Source organism: Cebus imitator, unplaced genomic scaffold (assembly GCF_001604975.1).
Source record: "Cebus imitator isolate Cc_AM_T3 unplaced genomic scaffold, Cebus_imitator-1.0 Scaffold525, whole genome shotgun sequence".
Classification (NCBI taxonomy): Eukaryota; Metazoa; Chordata; class Mammalia; order Primates; family Cebidae; genus Cebus; species Cebus imitator.
Window position 1 is genome coordinate 325,367 of NW_016107840.1, and position 14,333 is coordinate 339,699.

General features: G+C 55.5%; 2 protein-coding genes across 3 annotated transcripts in view; one reads left to right on the plus strand and one right to left on the minus strand.

Moving 5' to 3' along the window:
• The window catches only part of RASSF4 (Ras association domain family member 4), a 34,930-nt gene that overhangs the window by 13,510 nt on the left and 7,087 nt on the right, over window positions 1-14,333 (minus strand). For both annotated transcript variants that reach the window (XM_037733454.1, XM_017514522.2), the window contains exons 2-3: window positions 10,646-10,745; window positions 9,074-9,149 (exon numbers count right to left, since the gene is read on the minus strand). In XM_037733454.1, the coding sequence (XP_037589382.1) occupies window positions 9,074-9,149; window positions 10,646-10,707 (138 nt within the window). In that variant the 5' untranslated portion in view covers window positions 10,708-10,745. The remainder of the gene's footprint in view (window positions 1-9,073; window positions 9,150-10,645; window positions 10,746-14,333) is intronic.
• On the plus strand, window positions 1,856-4,461 carry DEPP1 (DEPP1 autophagy regulator). The gene is made up of 2 exons (XM_017514524.2): window positions 1,856-2,092; window positions 2,648-4,461. Exon 2 carries the CDS (start codon window positions 2,671-2,673, stop codon window positions 3,304-3,306), a length of 636 nt encoding a protein of 211 aa, XP_017370013.1. The 5' UTR covers window positions 1,856-2,092; window positions 2,648-2,670; the 3' UTR covers window positions 3,307-4,461.

The following is a 14,333-nucleotide window of genomic DNA, read 5'->3' on the forward strand; positions in this document are numbered from 1 at the left end:
GCTCAGGCTTGGATGCAGAAGGGGATGCAAGGGAGATTCCTGGAGGAGGTGCTTGTTCACTGAACCCTGGAAGACAGGTGAAGGCGGACACAGAGGAAAGCTGAGCAGGTGGCACTGACTTGGGGACCTGCCTGGACAAAGTCAGGGGCTTGGCTGTACTGGGGACAGGCTGGCTTGCCATGACTCAGGCCAGATATCCCTGCACAGGTGGCATGTGTGCTCTCAGCGTACCTGCTCACCACTGTTTACCCTCCCCCAGCTTGGCTGAATCTGAATGGAGGGACAGCCCTGTCCGCCAGCAGCGAATTCTTCCATCTCCCTCCTCCTTTCAGTCTCTTGACTAATCTGCTCATTGCTAACAAATTCAAAGAGCCAGAGAAACAGACAAAGGGTCTACTAAAGTGGTAAGAGCTTGGGCAAGGTGAGAAGCGCATGTGCAACTGAAATCCTGGTCACTGTCTCAGGCACTCTGCCTCCATGCCTTTCCTCACGTGGGGTTCCACCTAGAATCCAGGGACTTGGGACTTCTGGTTCCTCTTGCTTGCCTGGGGAGTCTGGGATCTGCCCAGTACTCAGAGCTCAGGCTTGGGCTACCTCTCGGTGACTCCCCTACCTGCAGCACAAGGCAGGCGTGTTCCAGGTGGGGCTGTGGCTGGGACTGGGGCAGAAGATCTATGGCCTGTCTGGGGAGTGCGGCATCTTCCTAGCAGCTGCCTCCCTCGTCCTTGGCAGCCTCCTTTCCTGGCATAGTCACTCCTGGACAGAGGCAGTGGCTTTCTAAGCTGTCCAGGTGCTCCTTGGCAGCTTCCGCCCCCCAACCTGCCCCAGCCCAGGCCCAGCAGCTGAAGCGATCTTTTGAAGCAGAAGCCAGACTGCCCTGCCCTTGTTCAAACCCTGCAGTGTCTTTCCCTCCCTCTTGGAGGGAAACTCAGCATCCACGCCAAGGCCCACTGACCCCTCCTACATGCGCCAGTCTGTGGGCCCCTTGCTGTGCTCTGAACACATCCATCCGGCGTACTCTCACCACAGGGGCTTTGCACGTGCTGCCTCGCCACCCAGAATGTGCATTTTCCCATTTTTTTCAGGTCTCCACACCATATCTGCTCTTAGGGGAGACACCCCTGACCACCATACCTGCGGTGGCAGCCCACCAGTGCGCCCCACCGTGATACTCTACTTTTCCTTCAGGCAGCTCTTGGTGCCTGAATCGCAGCACCCATTCATCTCTGGCTTGATCTGCCCTCTTACTAGAATATGAGCTCCAGGAGGCCACGCCTTGGTCTGCTGCCACGTTTGCCGTGCTTAGAGCAGTCAGTGCACACAGCAGCACTGCACATCTGGTGAACAAGTAACCAGTCCTCAGAAGCACCCCATCTGGGGTGCAGCAAGACCAGGGTCAAACCCCGAAGACCGCCCTTGGTCCCATGGGTGGGGGGTGTTTCTCTCCTGGGAGCAGGCCTAGGGACCTCGCGTCAGCTGCCTCCAGGATGTGGCCCTGTACTGCTGGTTTTTTATCAAAGTTGCCAAGGACCTGGCCCAGCCTCACAGGTGCAGGCCTAGGGCTCTGCAAGGACCAGCAAAAGGTGTGGGGTCAGCACGGGCTGGTGTCATAGAGTGGGGAATAAGCTTCGGGGCAGAAGGGACCCCTCCCTCTCCCAGTGCCCCGAGGTGACCAGCAGTGGGCCCACCCCTTTCCTGCCTCGCAGCGTAAACATTCCCCAGCCTCCCAAAGGCAGAAAGACACCTCCAGGCTGGCAGCTGGGCCAAGCCCCGCCCACCGAGCTGTTTTCCTAAGAGAGCCTCCCTGAGCAGGCTATTTTTGGCCCTCGTGACAGTGATTGATAGCTGGTGGGAAGGTATAAAAGCAGCTGCCTGCTGAGGTTCCTCAGAGAGCTCAGGGAAGAGCCTGCCACGGTGAGCTGTGGGACTCAGAAGGACTCAGTGCATCGTCCTCCTCCCGGCCACCCCACGCTGGACCCCCTGCCGGACCCTCCACCCTTCGGTCCCCCAAGCTTCCCAGGGGCTTCCTGTAGACTGCACTGTCCCTGCTCATCCTTTCTCCTGCCACCCTCAAACCTCCTCTGCTCCAGGTAAGAGGAAGCAGCTGCCCTTGGGTTCGAGACAACACACAAGGGCTTTGTTTATTTCTGAGGGCACTTCCCAGCCTGAACTTGCACAACCTCCCTATGGCCTAGAGACCAGGGCTGCCTGTAGAGGGCTTTACATTTAAAGGGATTCAGATGCTATTTCTTCATGCGTTTCCCACAACATCCCTGCCAGGGGTATTTACAACCCTGTTTTATGGATGGGTAAGTGGAGGCCTGGAGAGGTGGCCTTGCCAAAGGTCAGTGCGTTGGCCGATCCTGGGTTTAAACCCAGGTTTTCTCTGACCAGTGTTAATGTTAAGTTGGGTTGTCTTATCAGGGCACATTGTGAAACCCTCATGATAAAATCTTAAGCCTGTGGGCTTTTAACCTAAACAGGAAGAAAAAGCCCAGGAGTCTGCACTCTGGTCTGGGCTCTGTGGACTTAGAACTGCTCTCAGCGCACAGGATTCCTCCAGGCAGTCCCAGACGAGCGTGGGGACCCTGAGGGGCCGTGGGATGCATGGCAGGCCCTCGCAACCTGGCCTCTGTTTCCCGACAGGTGCTGCCTCCTCTCACTAGAGTGATGAGGTCCCGGCTGCTGCTCTCCGTGGCCCATCTGCCCACAATTCAGGAGACCACAGAGGAGATGCTGCTTGGGGGGCCTGGGCAGGAGCCTCCAACCTCCCCTAGCCTGGATGACTACGTGAGGTCCATATCTCGACTGGCACAGCCCACTTCTGTGCTGGACAAGGCCACAGCCCAAGGCCACCCCAGGCCACCTCACAGGCCAGTCCAGGCCTGCCGGAAGGGCCACCCTGCGGTGTCCCTGCGGGACATCACTGCACGTTTCAGTGGCCAGCAGCCCACACTGCCCACGGCCGATGCTGTGGACCCCCTGGACTGGCTTTTTGGGGAGTTCCAGGAAAAGCAGCCAAGCCGGAGGGACCTGCCACGGACTGGCCCCTCTGCTGGCCTCTGCGGTCCGCACAGACATATGGACAGTGGCAAGGCCAAAGGGGCCCCCAGAGGGAGGCTCTGTGAAGCCAGGATGCCTGGGCACTCCCTGGCAAGACCACCACAGGATGGGCAGCACAGCTCTGACCTGAGAAGCCGGACTTCTGGGCAGCCTGGCCAGGCCACAGCCTCCCCCCGCAGCCCCCGCCCGGGCAGTGTCCTCAGAACTCTCTACCTGCACCTCCCGGTTATCCATGAACTCTGACCCCTCCCCAATAAAGACTTCTGTAAAGAGCACGCCACCGGGTCTGCGTCTCCTCCATGGTGGTCACTGTCCCTGGGAGGTGTCTGGAAGGGAAATGCTTTTCTGCAGGAGGCCCTGCGTGGGCAGTTCACATTGAGACCGACCCCCTCTGAAAATGTTAACTGCCTGTCTCACGCGAGGAGATATTATCAATCCCATTTGCTCTGATCCTTGCTGGCTGACCACCTTGAGCAAATGACTTAACATCTGTGTTCCTCAGTTTCTCATGGGTAATACGCAGATAATTACTGGCACCTGCCTCCCAGGCCATTCTGATGAGTGAACACATGACAGGAGCCCATTCGCCGAGTAGCTAGTGGGGAAACTGGTGGTAGGGGTGTAAGGGTAGTGGGTGCCAGCCCCCTAGGTGTTTCAGAGCAGGGCCTTGGGCACTCCCAAGTCCACCTTTTGGCCCCCACTCAAAGTCCATGTTCCGTGAGGCCCAAGAGAACACATGGAGTCTTAGCAAATGCACCGCTGTGTTTTGGGGGACTGTCACCTGGCATCACTGGGACACTGCTGGCTACAACTCCTACATCCTATGGTGGCACTGGGAGAGTTCCCCATGATGATGGCCGAGACAGAATCTGTACCACTGATCCCACCATCCCCACCTCACACCACCTCCACTCAGGAGCCTCATAGCTTGGTCAGGATCCCAACTGTGGGTGGGAATCAGGGCACCTTCCAGCTGCCCTCCACCGGATAAGTGCTGATGTCCTAAGGCCCAGGCCGAGGCATCTGGAGTCTGGAGGACCCCAGTTCTTGGAGGCATCTGGCAGCAAGCAGGTGAAGGCAGGGGATGGGAGGAGGGAAATTTCCTTCCTTATTGAGGCAGGTGAAGCGTCAGGGAACAGGAATCAGGCTGGCTGTGGTCAGAAGTGAAGGGACAGAGAAAGGAGAGGAGAAAGGTTGAATTGGGGGCCACAGCCAAGCTCAGCTCACCCGGGCGTGTCTCTGCCACCTTGCTTTGTGAGCTGTCAGTCTATGTCTTTCTCTTTTTTGTGGCTATTTTTAATTGCTTTGGACTTGTTAAATGTTTATCTGTCTCCTGTTATGTGTGTTTTCTGGGGAGACAGAATGTTAACCATATTAAAAGGAAAAAGTTTCAGACAAGCAATTAATTACCCAGTATCCTTATCTATAAAATGGGGACATCAACAAGTGTCTTTCACACCCTGCCAGGGCTGGGAACCTGAGCATATGAACCTGGAGCTGCCGCTATGAGCACCATAGACAAATGTTTGTATCTGCCACAGCCCACTGTGTATCTGTGATGGTCTCCAACCGGCAGGTCCCTGACCTTGGGCAAATGTGTAGGGCAGCCTTCAGCCAACCATCACCCTCAGGAGAGATCACCCACCAAGGTGGGGTGGGGGTTGGGGGGGGGTGTCCAGGCTTGCTGGGCCCAGCCTCACTACAGCCCCTTCTGCCAAGTGTCATCAAACTGGGTGAGAGGGAGAGTCCAGCAATGAGGATGACGTCAGCAGACTCCCCCATGCTCAGAAGCCACCCCACTGCATCTGGAGAGGTCTGGCAGTGTGAGGAGACCCAGGAAGGCGCTCCCTGGGGTGGGGGCTTCTGACAGTGTCCGAAGCTCCTGCGGAGAGGCCCAGGGAAATTCCTTTCCTTTCCCTTCCCTTCATGCTAAGCCTCCTGGTGGGGCCCTTGTAGAGCAGTCTTATTCTCCTACTAGCCACTGGAGAGGGGGTGTAGACAGGGGAGTGAAGAGGAGAGTGGAAGTGGGGGTGGGGGTGGAGAGGGGAGTGGGGGTGGAGGTGGGAGGTGGAGGGGGGGTGGAGAGGGGAGTGGGGATGGAAGGTAAAGAGGAGAGTGGGGGTGAAGAGGGGGTGGGGGTGGAAGGGGAGTAGAGAAGGAAGTTGGGGGTGGGAAGTGGAGAAGGGAGTGAAGAGGGGAGTAGGGGTGGAGGTAGGAGGTGGAGAGGAGGAGGGTGGAGAGGGGCATGGAGAAGGGAGTGAGGATGGGCGGTGGAGAGGGGAGTAGGATGGGATGGAGTGGGGTGGGGTGTGATGGGGGATGGGATGGGGGTGGGAGGTGGAGAGGGGGTGGGTGAGGGTGGGAGGTGGAGAGGGGGTGGGTGAGGGTGGGAGGTGGAGAAGGGGTGGGTGAGGGTGGGAGGTGGAGAAGGGAGTGAGTGGGACACAAGGCCCTGCCCAGAGCCGGCAGGCTGGGAAGCGCTTTGCGACTCCCAGAAAACTTTTTCTTGGTGCTGGCCAGTCACTCCGGGGGCCAGTGGTCTGCCGGGTCTTCGGAGAGGGGACAGGGCAACTCTCCCAAAGTGGGCTGCTGGTTTTCCGCACCCCTGCGAGAGACAGAGCTCCCGGACCAGAGGAAGCCCTTTTCGTTTCCCGCATTGCTGAGGGGTCCCGGGGCAGAGGAGCGGGGCTGGGTGTGGGGCGGGGCTGGCTGTGGTGCGCGCCCGCGGTCAGCAGGGGGCGTCCCCAAGCCTCAGCACCGCCCAGGCGGGCGGGGCCGGCAAGCAGTCCCCGAGGAGGGCAGGGCTTCCAGGGGCACCCTTGCTAGTGGAGAGACGTGGGTTTACACAATGTAAGGACATTTCCCGGCGGTCCGTTTTTCTTTTGAGATACCTGCCAGCCTGGTAAAAGCCCTTTGCCATCTTTAAAAGGCACAGACTGCCCCCTATTGCTCAGGCCTTTTGTTGTAATACAAGCAAAATTATCCCAAAGGCAAAGTTCGCAATAAAGGAAGTCGGCGCCTCAGCCTCCAGAGAGGGCGTCTCTCCTCTAGCCCCTCGGAAGCGGGGAGAAAGCACACAGAGAGATGCTGGCCCCAAGGCGTGGCCCTGCCCACCTTCTGAGACTTGGGATGACAGTGGAGGAAAAGGTGCCCCAAACCCTACTGCTCAGGCTGCAGGTGCTGAGGGGAGGGTGGGGGGCGTGACAACACGGGGGGGGGGGCGCGGAATCTTCCAGGCGGCTCTGGGAGGGCACGCTGGGTGGTAAGTCCCTCGCCAGCCTGAGAGACCCTTAGCTTGGGGCTTAAGGCAATAAACAGCTCCCTGTATCCCTGGGACCTGTTCACTGACACTGGGTGGAGATCTCTAAAGCTTAATGCTGGAAATGGTATTGCTGATTTGTAAGTGGCTGTGATCTTGGGGCCATGGCCAGCACCTTTCACTTACTGCAATGTGACCTTGGACTCTGGGAGCTTCAATTTATTTCCCTGGAAAATGGTCATTCTTATATTACCTTGTATTAAAGGAGAGGCAAAGTGCCTGGTGCGTTGGAGGTTCCCTGGGGAAGTGTCCGTTCCTCTTGCCTGCCCAGCCCTTGGGGCCTGTGGTGAGGAGAGACTGGCCTGAGATGGCTCTGCCCCTACAGCAAGTGGCCAGAGGCCCATGAGGTCGTCGCGGGTGCATCCTAGGGCCCCAGTGAGACCTGGAGGGGCTGACTGTTGTGCCTATCAGTGTCACAGCCTGCAGCCTTGTCTTATGTGGTGATTGTGACCCAGCAAAAACACACACTTCTTCAGGCTGGTACCCCCTGGGCTGCTAAGGCTGCAGAAGTTTCCTGAAAGGTACTTTCTGGCTCCATGGAGATCAGGTCAAACCCTCACACTTTCTTCAGAGTTAGGGACAGGAAAATTCCCCCGGTGGATTTACTTTCTATCATCAGGGGCTGTCCAGAACACCTCTTCCCGGCCTTGGAGTCCCTACTTCTCTATGCGGCTGTCCCCCACACGCAAACACACAAACCACAAACGCACAGCAGAGGCTCTTGGGGTTTCCCACCCCCCACAGCTGTTCCTACAGAGGGGATTATCTTGGTGAATCTCAAGTGCCAAGACTAAGCTCTGACTAGTGCTTTTCAAACTTGACCTTCCACCAGAATGCCCTGGAAGACCAAGAGTTTTCTGTTCAGCAGGCCGGGGGGGAGCGGGGGAGCGGAGGGAAGGGGAGTGGTAGAAACTTGCATATCTAACATGTTACCAGGGCAGCTGGTGCTTGGATCACCTGTGGAGAGCCACCTGGGGTTTAGATCAATCCCTGAACAGCCAGAGCTGAAGAACAGCCACGACCACACGCCAGGCCTCCACCGGGAGATCTGAAGTGGTATGTGTTAGCAGCACAGATGGAAATCCCTGCCGCCCCATTACCTACTGCCTCCTGCCGCCCAGCACAGGAGCTCAGGAATCAGGACTCACCCCAACTCTCTCTAGGCCTGTACCTGCTGGTTAAGTCATCCGCCAACTCTGCACAGGGACCCCCAGGGTGCAGGGCCTGGGGAGTGCAGGACGAGGGCAGGCAGGGTGAGACAGGTGTTACAGAAGCAAGTGTGAAGAGGTGAGGCGGGTGGAGAGGGAGCGGAGCAAGCTGTTGGCCCCGTGGCCTGGGCAGGTCAAGGAGGTGGAGCGTGAGGTTTGTGCCATGACTGGTGGTCACAGGCAGCCCAGCACAGCCTGGACCAGGAGCCAGAAGCTCCCGAAGGGTATGACATCTGGCCTGGAGCAGGGGGCACCTCAGGGGCTAGCTAAGGCTGTCCGGCAGCAGGTTCCAGCCTGCCCTCTGACCTGCCACTAACTGGCAACTCCCGGCTGCCCAGAGCTGCCTGGATGGTGGGGTTAGTTTGCCCTGGGAGCTGTAGAAGGGGGTCTGAGTTACGGAAGAGGGAGGACTAGGACTAGTGAGGAGGTCTTGGGTTTCCTGGGGCTCCCTGCCCATTCCTCTGTTCAACAACAAAGGGGCACTTAGAATCCATCAGTCCTGGTCAGACGCTGATGGATGGGAGAAAGTCCAGGAGCCAACCCCATCTCAACTGCAGAAAACCCCCAAAATGGCCTTACCATGATAAGACTTGCCATTAGGTGGTAAAAATATGTTGAGCTAGACCAAGATAGGGGCACAAAGCCCCACCAAGTTTCCCGTGTGAACCACCAGAGGATGTGAATGACAAGACGAGGGCTCCCCTTGCCCTGCCCAGTGCGTGGACCTCCAAGCCTAGGCCCTGCGGAGTCCAGCCGGTGCCCAAGGGCTGTGTTTGGCATCAGACGTGTATTTAGCCTACATGATGTTTCAAGATTTGGGAAAGTCCTCATGAAATTCAAGATATCTATCCTCTTTTGAAAAATCAGAAAGGGTCTAGCTACACCAGGCCCATGGTCCCGCACAGCAGGGATGCGTTTGATCTGATAGGTGGCCGGCTCCTTTGGTGGGGACCCACTTCCCACACCTGTGCTGCCTGCTGTGAGTATCTGAGCCTGTAAGCCCCCGTGTAGCCCCACACCCCACTTTACAAATGAGAGCACTGGGGACCTGGGGTTCCCATGAGGCTCTGTAGACCAAGTGAGACCCTGCAGATATGTGGCGGGTCCAGCAGGGAACAGAGAGGGACTGATTCCTCCATCTGCTGAGTGGTGTGCTGGGCAGAGGAAGGACTGCTCTCAGCAGCCATTCACCTGGTCAAAGGTCTCAGGGGAAGGGGGAAGGCCCCCAAGGTGATTTCTGCTCCTGGGAACTCTGGAAGGGATGTGCTGACCCTCTGCAAGGGAGATGACCTGCCTGCTGGTAATCTGGTTCCTGACTCAGGGTCAGAGGTAAGTGAGGAGAGTGACCATATAATTAATTGTCCAAACTGGGCCACTGGTGAGAGTGAAGGGGATGGTCTTCATCACTACCCTGAAACAGTAGGTGTCAGGCAGGGCCTCGCAGGATACATGGTGATCCCATGAACAAGAGCGACAGGCTCACCTCGCGGTGTCTCAGCTGGAAGCTCTTGCCCTCGTGGTAGCAGTTGTAGGTTTTCAGCAGGCCTAAGAGCTCCGACCTAGAGAAAAGGAAAGACACACATGTACACCTTGGGTGTGGTGTGGTTAGCTTCTGGCTTCCCTGTCCTCTGTTGCCTCATTTGTAACAGGAGTGTGATAGCACCCGTCTCGCTGGCCAGGCATGACCAGCGGAGACTAGACTGTCATCGCGATGCACCCTGTGGTCTCCCAGATGGTTTTGCACGTGGCCCTGGTGGGAGGTGTAGGGGTGGGGCTGAGGAGGAGGTGAGACTCTCGGGACAGGCCCATGTCTGGTCCAGGATGTCCAGGGTGCCGACATTTTCACTGTCACAGGTAAAGCCCTGGCAGCCTCCCTGCCCTCCACATGCGTTGCTTCCTCACAGTAAATGCCCTGGGCTTGCTTGTGGCATTGTATAGCCTCTTGCTTTTCCCCATGTCATGTCCTACAAGGCCTGCTGTGGCTGCTATGGGCCACCCTGAGGGGTGCCTGCCTCTTCCCCACCCTGACTTTCCGGAGGTGCAGCAGAGGGACGAAGGTGAAAGTCCTGTGAGTAAGGCCCTGAAATCTGCAGTAAGCCACTCTGCCTGAATGCTGTCTCCCTTCCAGAAGGGAAAGCCACAGCCTGGCTGATGTTGGGGGGAGGGGAGGCCAGACAGCTGCCTGAACCCAAGCTGGGTTCTGTGGGGCAGCGGGGCCAACAGATGTGGGATGTGAGCCACACTGGTAATTTCAATCTTTTACATGTTAGGAGGTGATACGGTTTGGATGTGTGTCCCTGCCCAGATCTCATGTGGAATTGTTGGAGGTGGGGCCAGGTGAAGGTGTTTGGATCATGGGAGCAGATCCCTCCTGAGTGGCTGGGGCCATCCCAGTGGTGATGAGTGAGCTCTTGCTCTGAGTTCACATGAGGTCTGGTCATTGAAAAGTGTGTGGCACTGCCCTCCACTCCCTCTCTCTTGCTCCTGCTTTCGCTTGTGTGAAGTGCCTGCTGCCCCTTTGTCTTCCACCATGACTGGAGGCTCCCTGAGGCTCCCCAGAAGCTGAGCAGATGCCAGCACCACACTTCCTGTACAGCCTCCAGAACCAGAAGCCAACTAAATCTCTTTTCTTTATAAATTACCCAGCTTCAGCTATTTATAGCAACACAAGAATGGCCTATTGATACAGAAGGGAAAATGAAATACGTGAAATTAGCATTAATAACACATTTTATTGAACTCAATATATCTAAATTACTATTTGTCAACATGCAATCAATGTAAGGTTATAATAAGGCCTTGTACACACTTATTTCATATAAAGTGCCTGCATCTGGAGCCTCTGTTCTATGGCCCATGCCTTCCAGCCATGGTCACGTGTGGTTGGGGATCCCCTATTGGACAGGCTCAAAAAGAAGCACCCCATTGCTGCCCCCCAGTGCACCTCATCAGATCTCTGAACAAGTGCTCAGAACCCCTCTACCTAAAGGCTGCCCAGGACAAGGGAAATGGCAAATGTGAAGACCCTCCACCCCACCTGCGCACCAAGGCTTACTTCTGAATAGACTTGCTGTCGCTGATAGGCACGTGAGAACTTGGCAGACAGTCTTCCTTCATCTTCTCTTCCTCTTGTCTGCAGACCTAGAATTTACTTGCTGGGAAGACAAGGAAGAATACATAGACATATGTTCACATAGGTGAACCAGAGGAGCGCCGGCCAGTGCAGCACCCAGTGCCCAGCACCTGCAGCCCTGGCACAGACACCGTCGGCCTTGGCATCACACCGCCCGGGCGCAAGGTGACTGCGGCTGAAAGGGTCTGGCCCAGATCCACATGATTACACGTCAGCCAAGCTGCCCTTGCTTGGTCAAGGTCATGGTGAGCCAGTGACACTGGTCCTTTCAACTGCCCACCCCAGAAGACTCTCCATATTCCCCAGGAATCCAGATCTGTCTCCTAAGCATTTAGAACACGTGCTCCCTTCCCTTGGCTGGGACACCCTGACAGATGGCTTCTGCCTCGGTTGCTCCTGGAATCCTCCGGAGCTACCTTGGGCCTGTCTCCTCCCTTCCCACTGAGCCGGGCTCTCCTGGCAGTGGGTCAGTCGGCACTGTGTTCCCTACGTGCTGTAGACGGTTGGCATCTTCTCTGAGTTATCTCATCCAGTTCCTACAACAATATTGTGAGGTCAGTTTCACCCTTTTCCCATTTTACAGATGAGAAGACAGGGACAAGAGCTGAAGCACTTTGCCCAAGATTACCAGGAAGTAAGCAGCAAAGCCGCTGTCCCAGCACAAGCATTTGGTCTCTTAGCTCCTTCTCTATACCGATCTCGGGCAGTGACTTAAACTCCCAAGCTTTCTTTTCCTCATCTGTGCAGCAGGGTAATCTCTAGCCCACAGGGTCACTAGTGGATCCACACAAGCTGTTCACACACATTGTTCCACACACACAGTTTCCTCTTTCCATGCACAGCCTTGACTGTGCTCCTTGAGGAGCCGCTCCTGCTCTCCCCAGGTTTCTTTCACGGAAGGTAAATCCACCAGAGCTTTCTCCATCCTGTTGGCATCTGCACAGCTTCCTCGTCCTCTCTCTCCCCATGTTAATGTGGCCAAGGACTCTTATCAAGGCTAAGTCCTCTGAATGCTGGGCAGGAAGGTAAAGCTTCACACACACACACACACACACACACACACTCTCTCTCACATGCACTCATACACACGCACACACACGCACACACTTGCACACTCACACATACACCCAGACATACACACATATTCACAAACACACTTGCATGTACACAATCACATGCACACACACAGTCTCTGACATGCACACACAAACCTACATATACTCACACTCAACACATACAAACACGTTCACATGCACACATGCAAACAACACACACATGCAAACACAATCACATGCACACACACACACACACTCATGCACACACACTCTTACGCACTCACTCCAGTGCTGACCTTTCCTCTATCTTCCATCATCCAAGTTGAAGTTCAGGGCTGGGGGTGTTAGGACACATTGGGAGGGGGCACAGCCTGGGGCCACACTACGTTCTACCCCTGATAGAGCTCCACTCATTCACAATCTCCCAACATCTGTTCACACAAACCCATCACGTCTTCCCGGCCCCAGGTGCAAATGCTACCTGGGACTCAAGCTCAGCTCCACCTGCTGTTGTATTCATTAATGTCCTTAGAGCCTGTCCCTGAAGAATGCCTGTCTCCTCGGGCACTCACTCAGACTGGTCCAGTTCGCTCTTTCCCTCCTTGCTTGACACCCGCAAATGTGACGAGCCTGCCCCCTGTGCTGGCATCAGCCCTGCGTGAACCTGTGATGCCAGAGGCAGGGAAATACAGTTGGCCTGAAGAAGAGAAGGATTAGAGGGAGCCGGTGTCCTGACGACCTCAGGATCAGCCTATTCATATCTCCCCTCCGCCTTGCGCCATAGTGAGGCACCTCTGTGCCTGGAGAGAGGTCAGGCCCCCAGCAGCAAGGCCTGGAGTCGTGGGCTTCTTGCATTTTTCTTGGCCAGGCAACAAGGATTTCAAAATAAAGTTTCAGTTCCTAGGCACCTCCGATTGCCCATGGAAAAAGTGATCTGTCCCCTCTCTGGGTAGTTCCTCATATGCTTGCGAGCCAGAGGCTACAGTTTCTCAGCCCACACTGCTTCTGTGGGTCTTCAGCACAACCAAGTCTTGCTTTCAGCAAGCTCATTACGGGAAGGGCTGCATTTACCCCGAAATAACAGGCGTTGTTTTTTTCTCTTGCCTTCCTCTGTATCCAGCTTCCACCCCAACTTCCTGCTTTAAGCCCCGAACCCACTGAGCAGTTCACGCCCCCCCAAGGGGCCCTCCGTTCTTTCTTCCCGTAGGGCTTTTATAGTGCTGTTCTCTGTTCAGAACCCAGCTTCCAGCTACTCCTGTCCTCTGATGTTAGCTTCTGCTGGAAACCCTTGCCAGAGAAGCCCCACTCCATGTCAGGGCAGCTCCTCTCTGCCCCATCACCTCCTCCCATTTCCCCACTGGGCCCTGCAGAACTCACCTCTTGTTCAGACTTCCCTCCCAAAAGAACAGGAACACGGGGAGAGGGTACTTTACCACTAGTTTCCAGCACCAAGCATAAGCCTGGCACAGAGCAGGAAATCCACACATGGTTGTTAAATTGCTGAATAAATACAAGAAGCTTCTAGACTCCCCCAAGTCTACTCTTCCAGAGCTGTGCACATACAGCAGGAATAAATAATGTAAAAGTCTCCAAGGGCCACAGAGGTGACTCCACTGAGGGACACTCGTCATGGGGTCCATAAGGAATAGTGGGCACATTCCTTCTCTGATGGGGCAACTCTTCTGGCATTTCAGAAGAGGCCAGAAATCTGATTTTTTCAGGGCTATGCTTCACTACTGAAAGGTGGGTGGCTGGCAGAGAGGTATGTACTGTCCCTAGAATGCCCTTTGCAGACAGCCGGGGCCGTGGGCCTCATTCTGACCACTGAGCTGTGAACAGAAGTGCTGTGGGTGCCTTCCAGGCCAGCACCTTTAAGGGCCAGCACACAGCCCTCCAGTTCTCCTGTCTCTGCTGTGGTGGCTCAGAAAGCCACGTGTTTCAACTGTGCAGCTACTTGATGGTCAGCGTGGGTTCCTGAGTGACTGTGGACCCGAACTGTCTGCCAACCCACACTGGATATGGACTGAGAAAGAGAAAGAAGCCTCTGCCAGGATAAGCCACTGATGTATCAGGGATTTGTTACCGCAGCATAACCCAGACCAGCCTGACTCATGGAATACATAATCCATTAAAACAACATATAGGGGCCGGGCGCTGCGGCTCACACCTGTAATCCCAGCACTTTGGGAGGCCGAGGTGGGTGGATCACCTGAGATCAGGAGTTCGAGACTAGACTGGCTAATGCGATGAAACCCCATTTCTACTAAAAACACAAAAATTAGCCAGGTGTGGTGGTGGGCACCTGTAATCCCAGCTATTCTTGAACCCGGGAGGCAGAGGTCACACCACCGCACTGCAGGCTGGGCAACAGAGCAAGACTACATCTCAAAAACAAAAACAAAACAAAAACAACCCCCATATATTTACTGTAATATTTTATATTTAACTATATTTATAAATAAACCAAACACCTTTGCAAGACAGATACACTTAGTAGTGAGACAAGAATAACACAGGTGGTCACAGGAGAATAGAAAATTCTAGGCAGCCATTTC

Bases quoted from the DNA above. Each gene is read 5' to 3' on its own strand.
- DEPP1 (XM_017514524.2), top strand. From the start codon at position 2,671: ATGAGGTCCCGGCTGCTGCTCTCCGTGGCCCATCTGCCCACAATTCAG.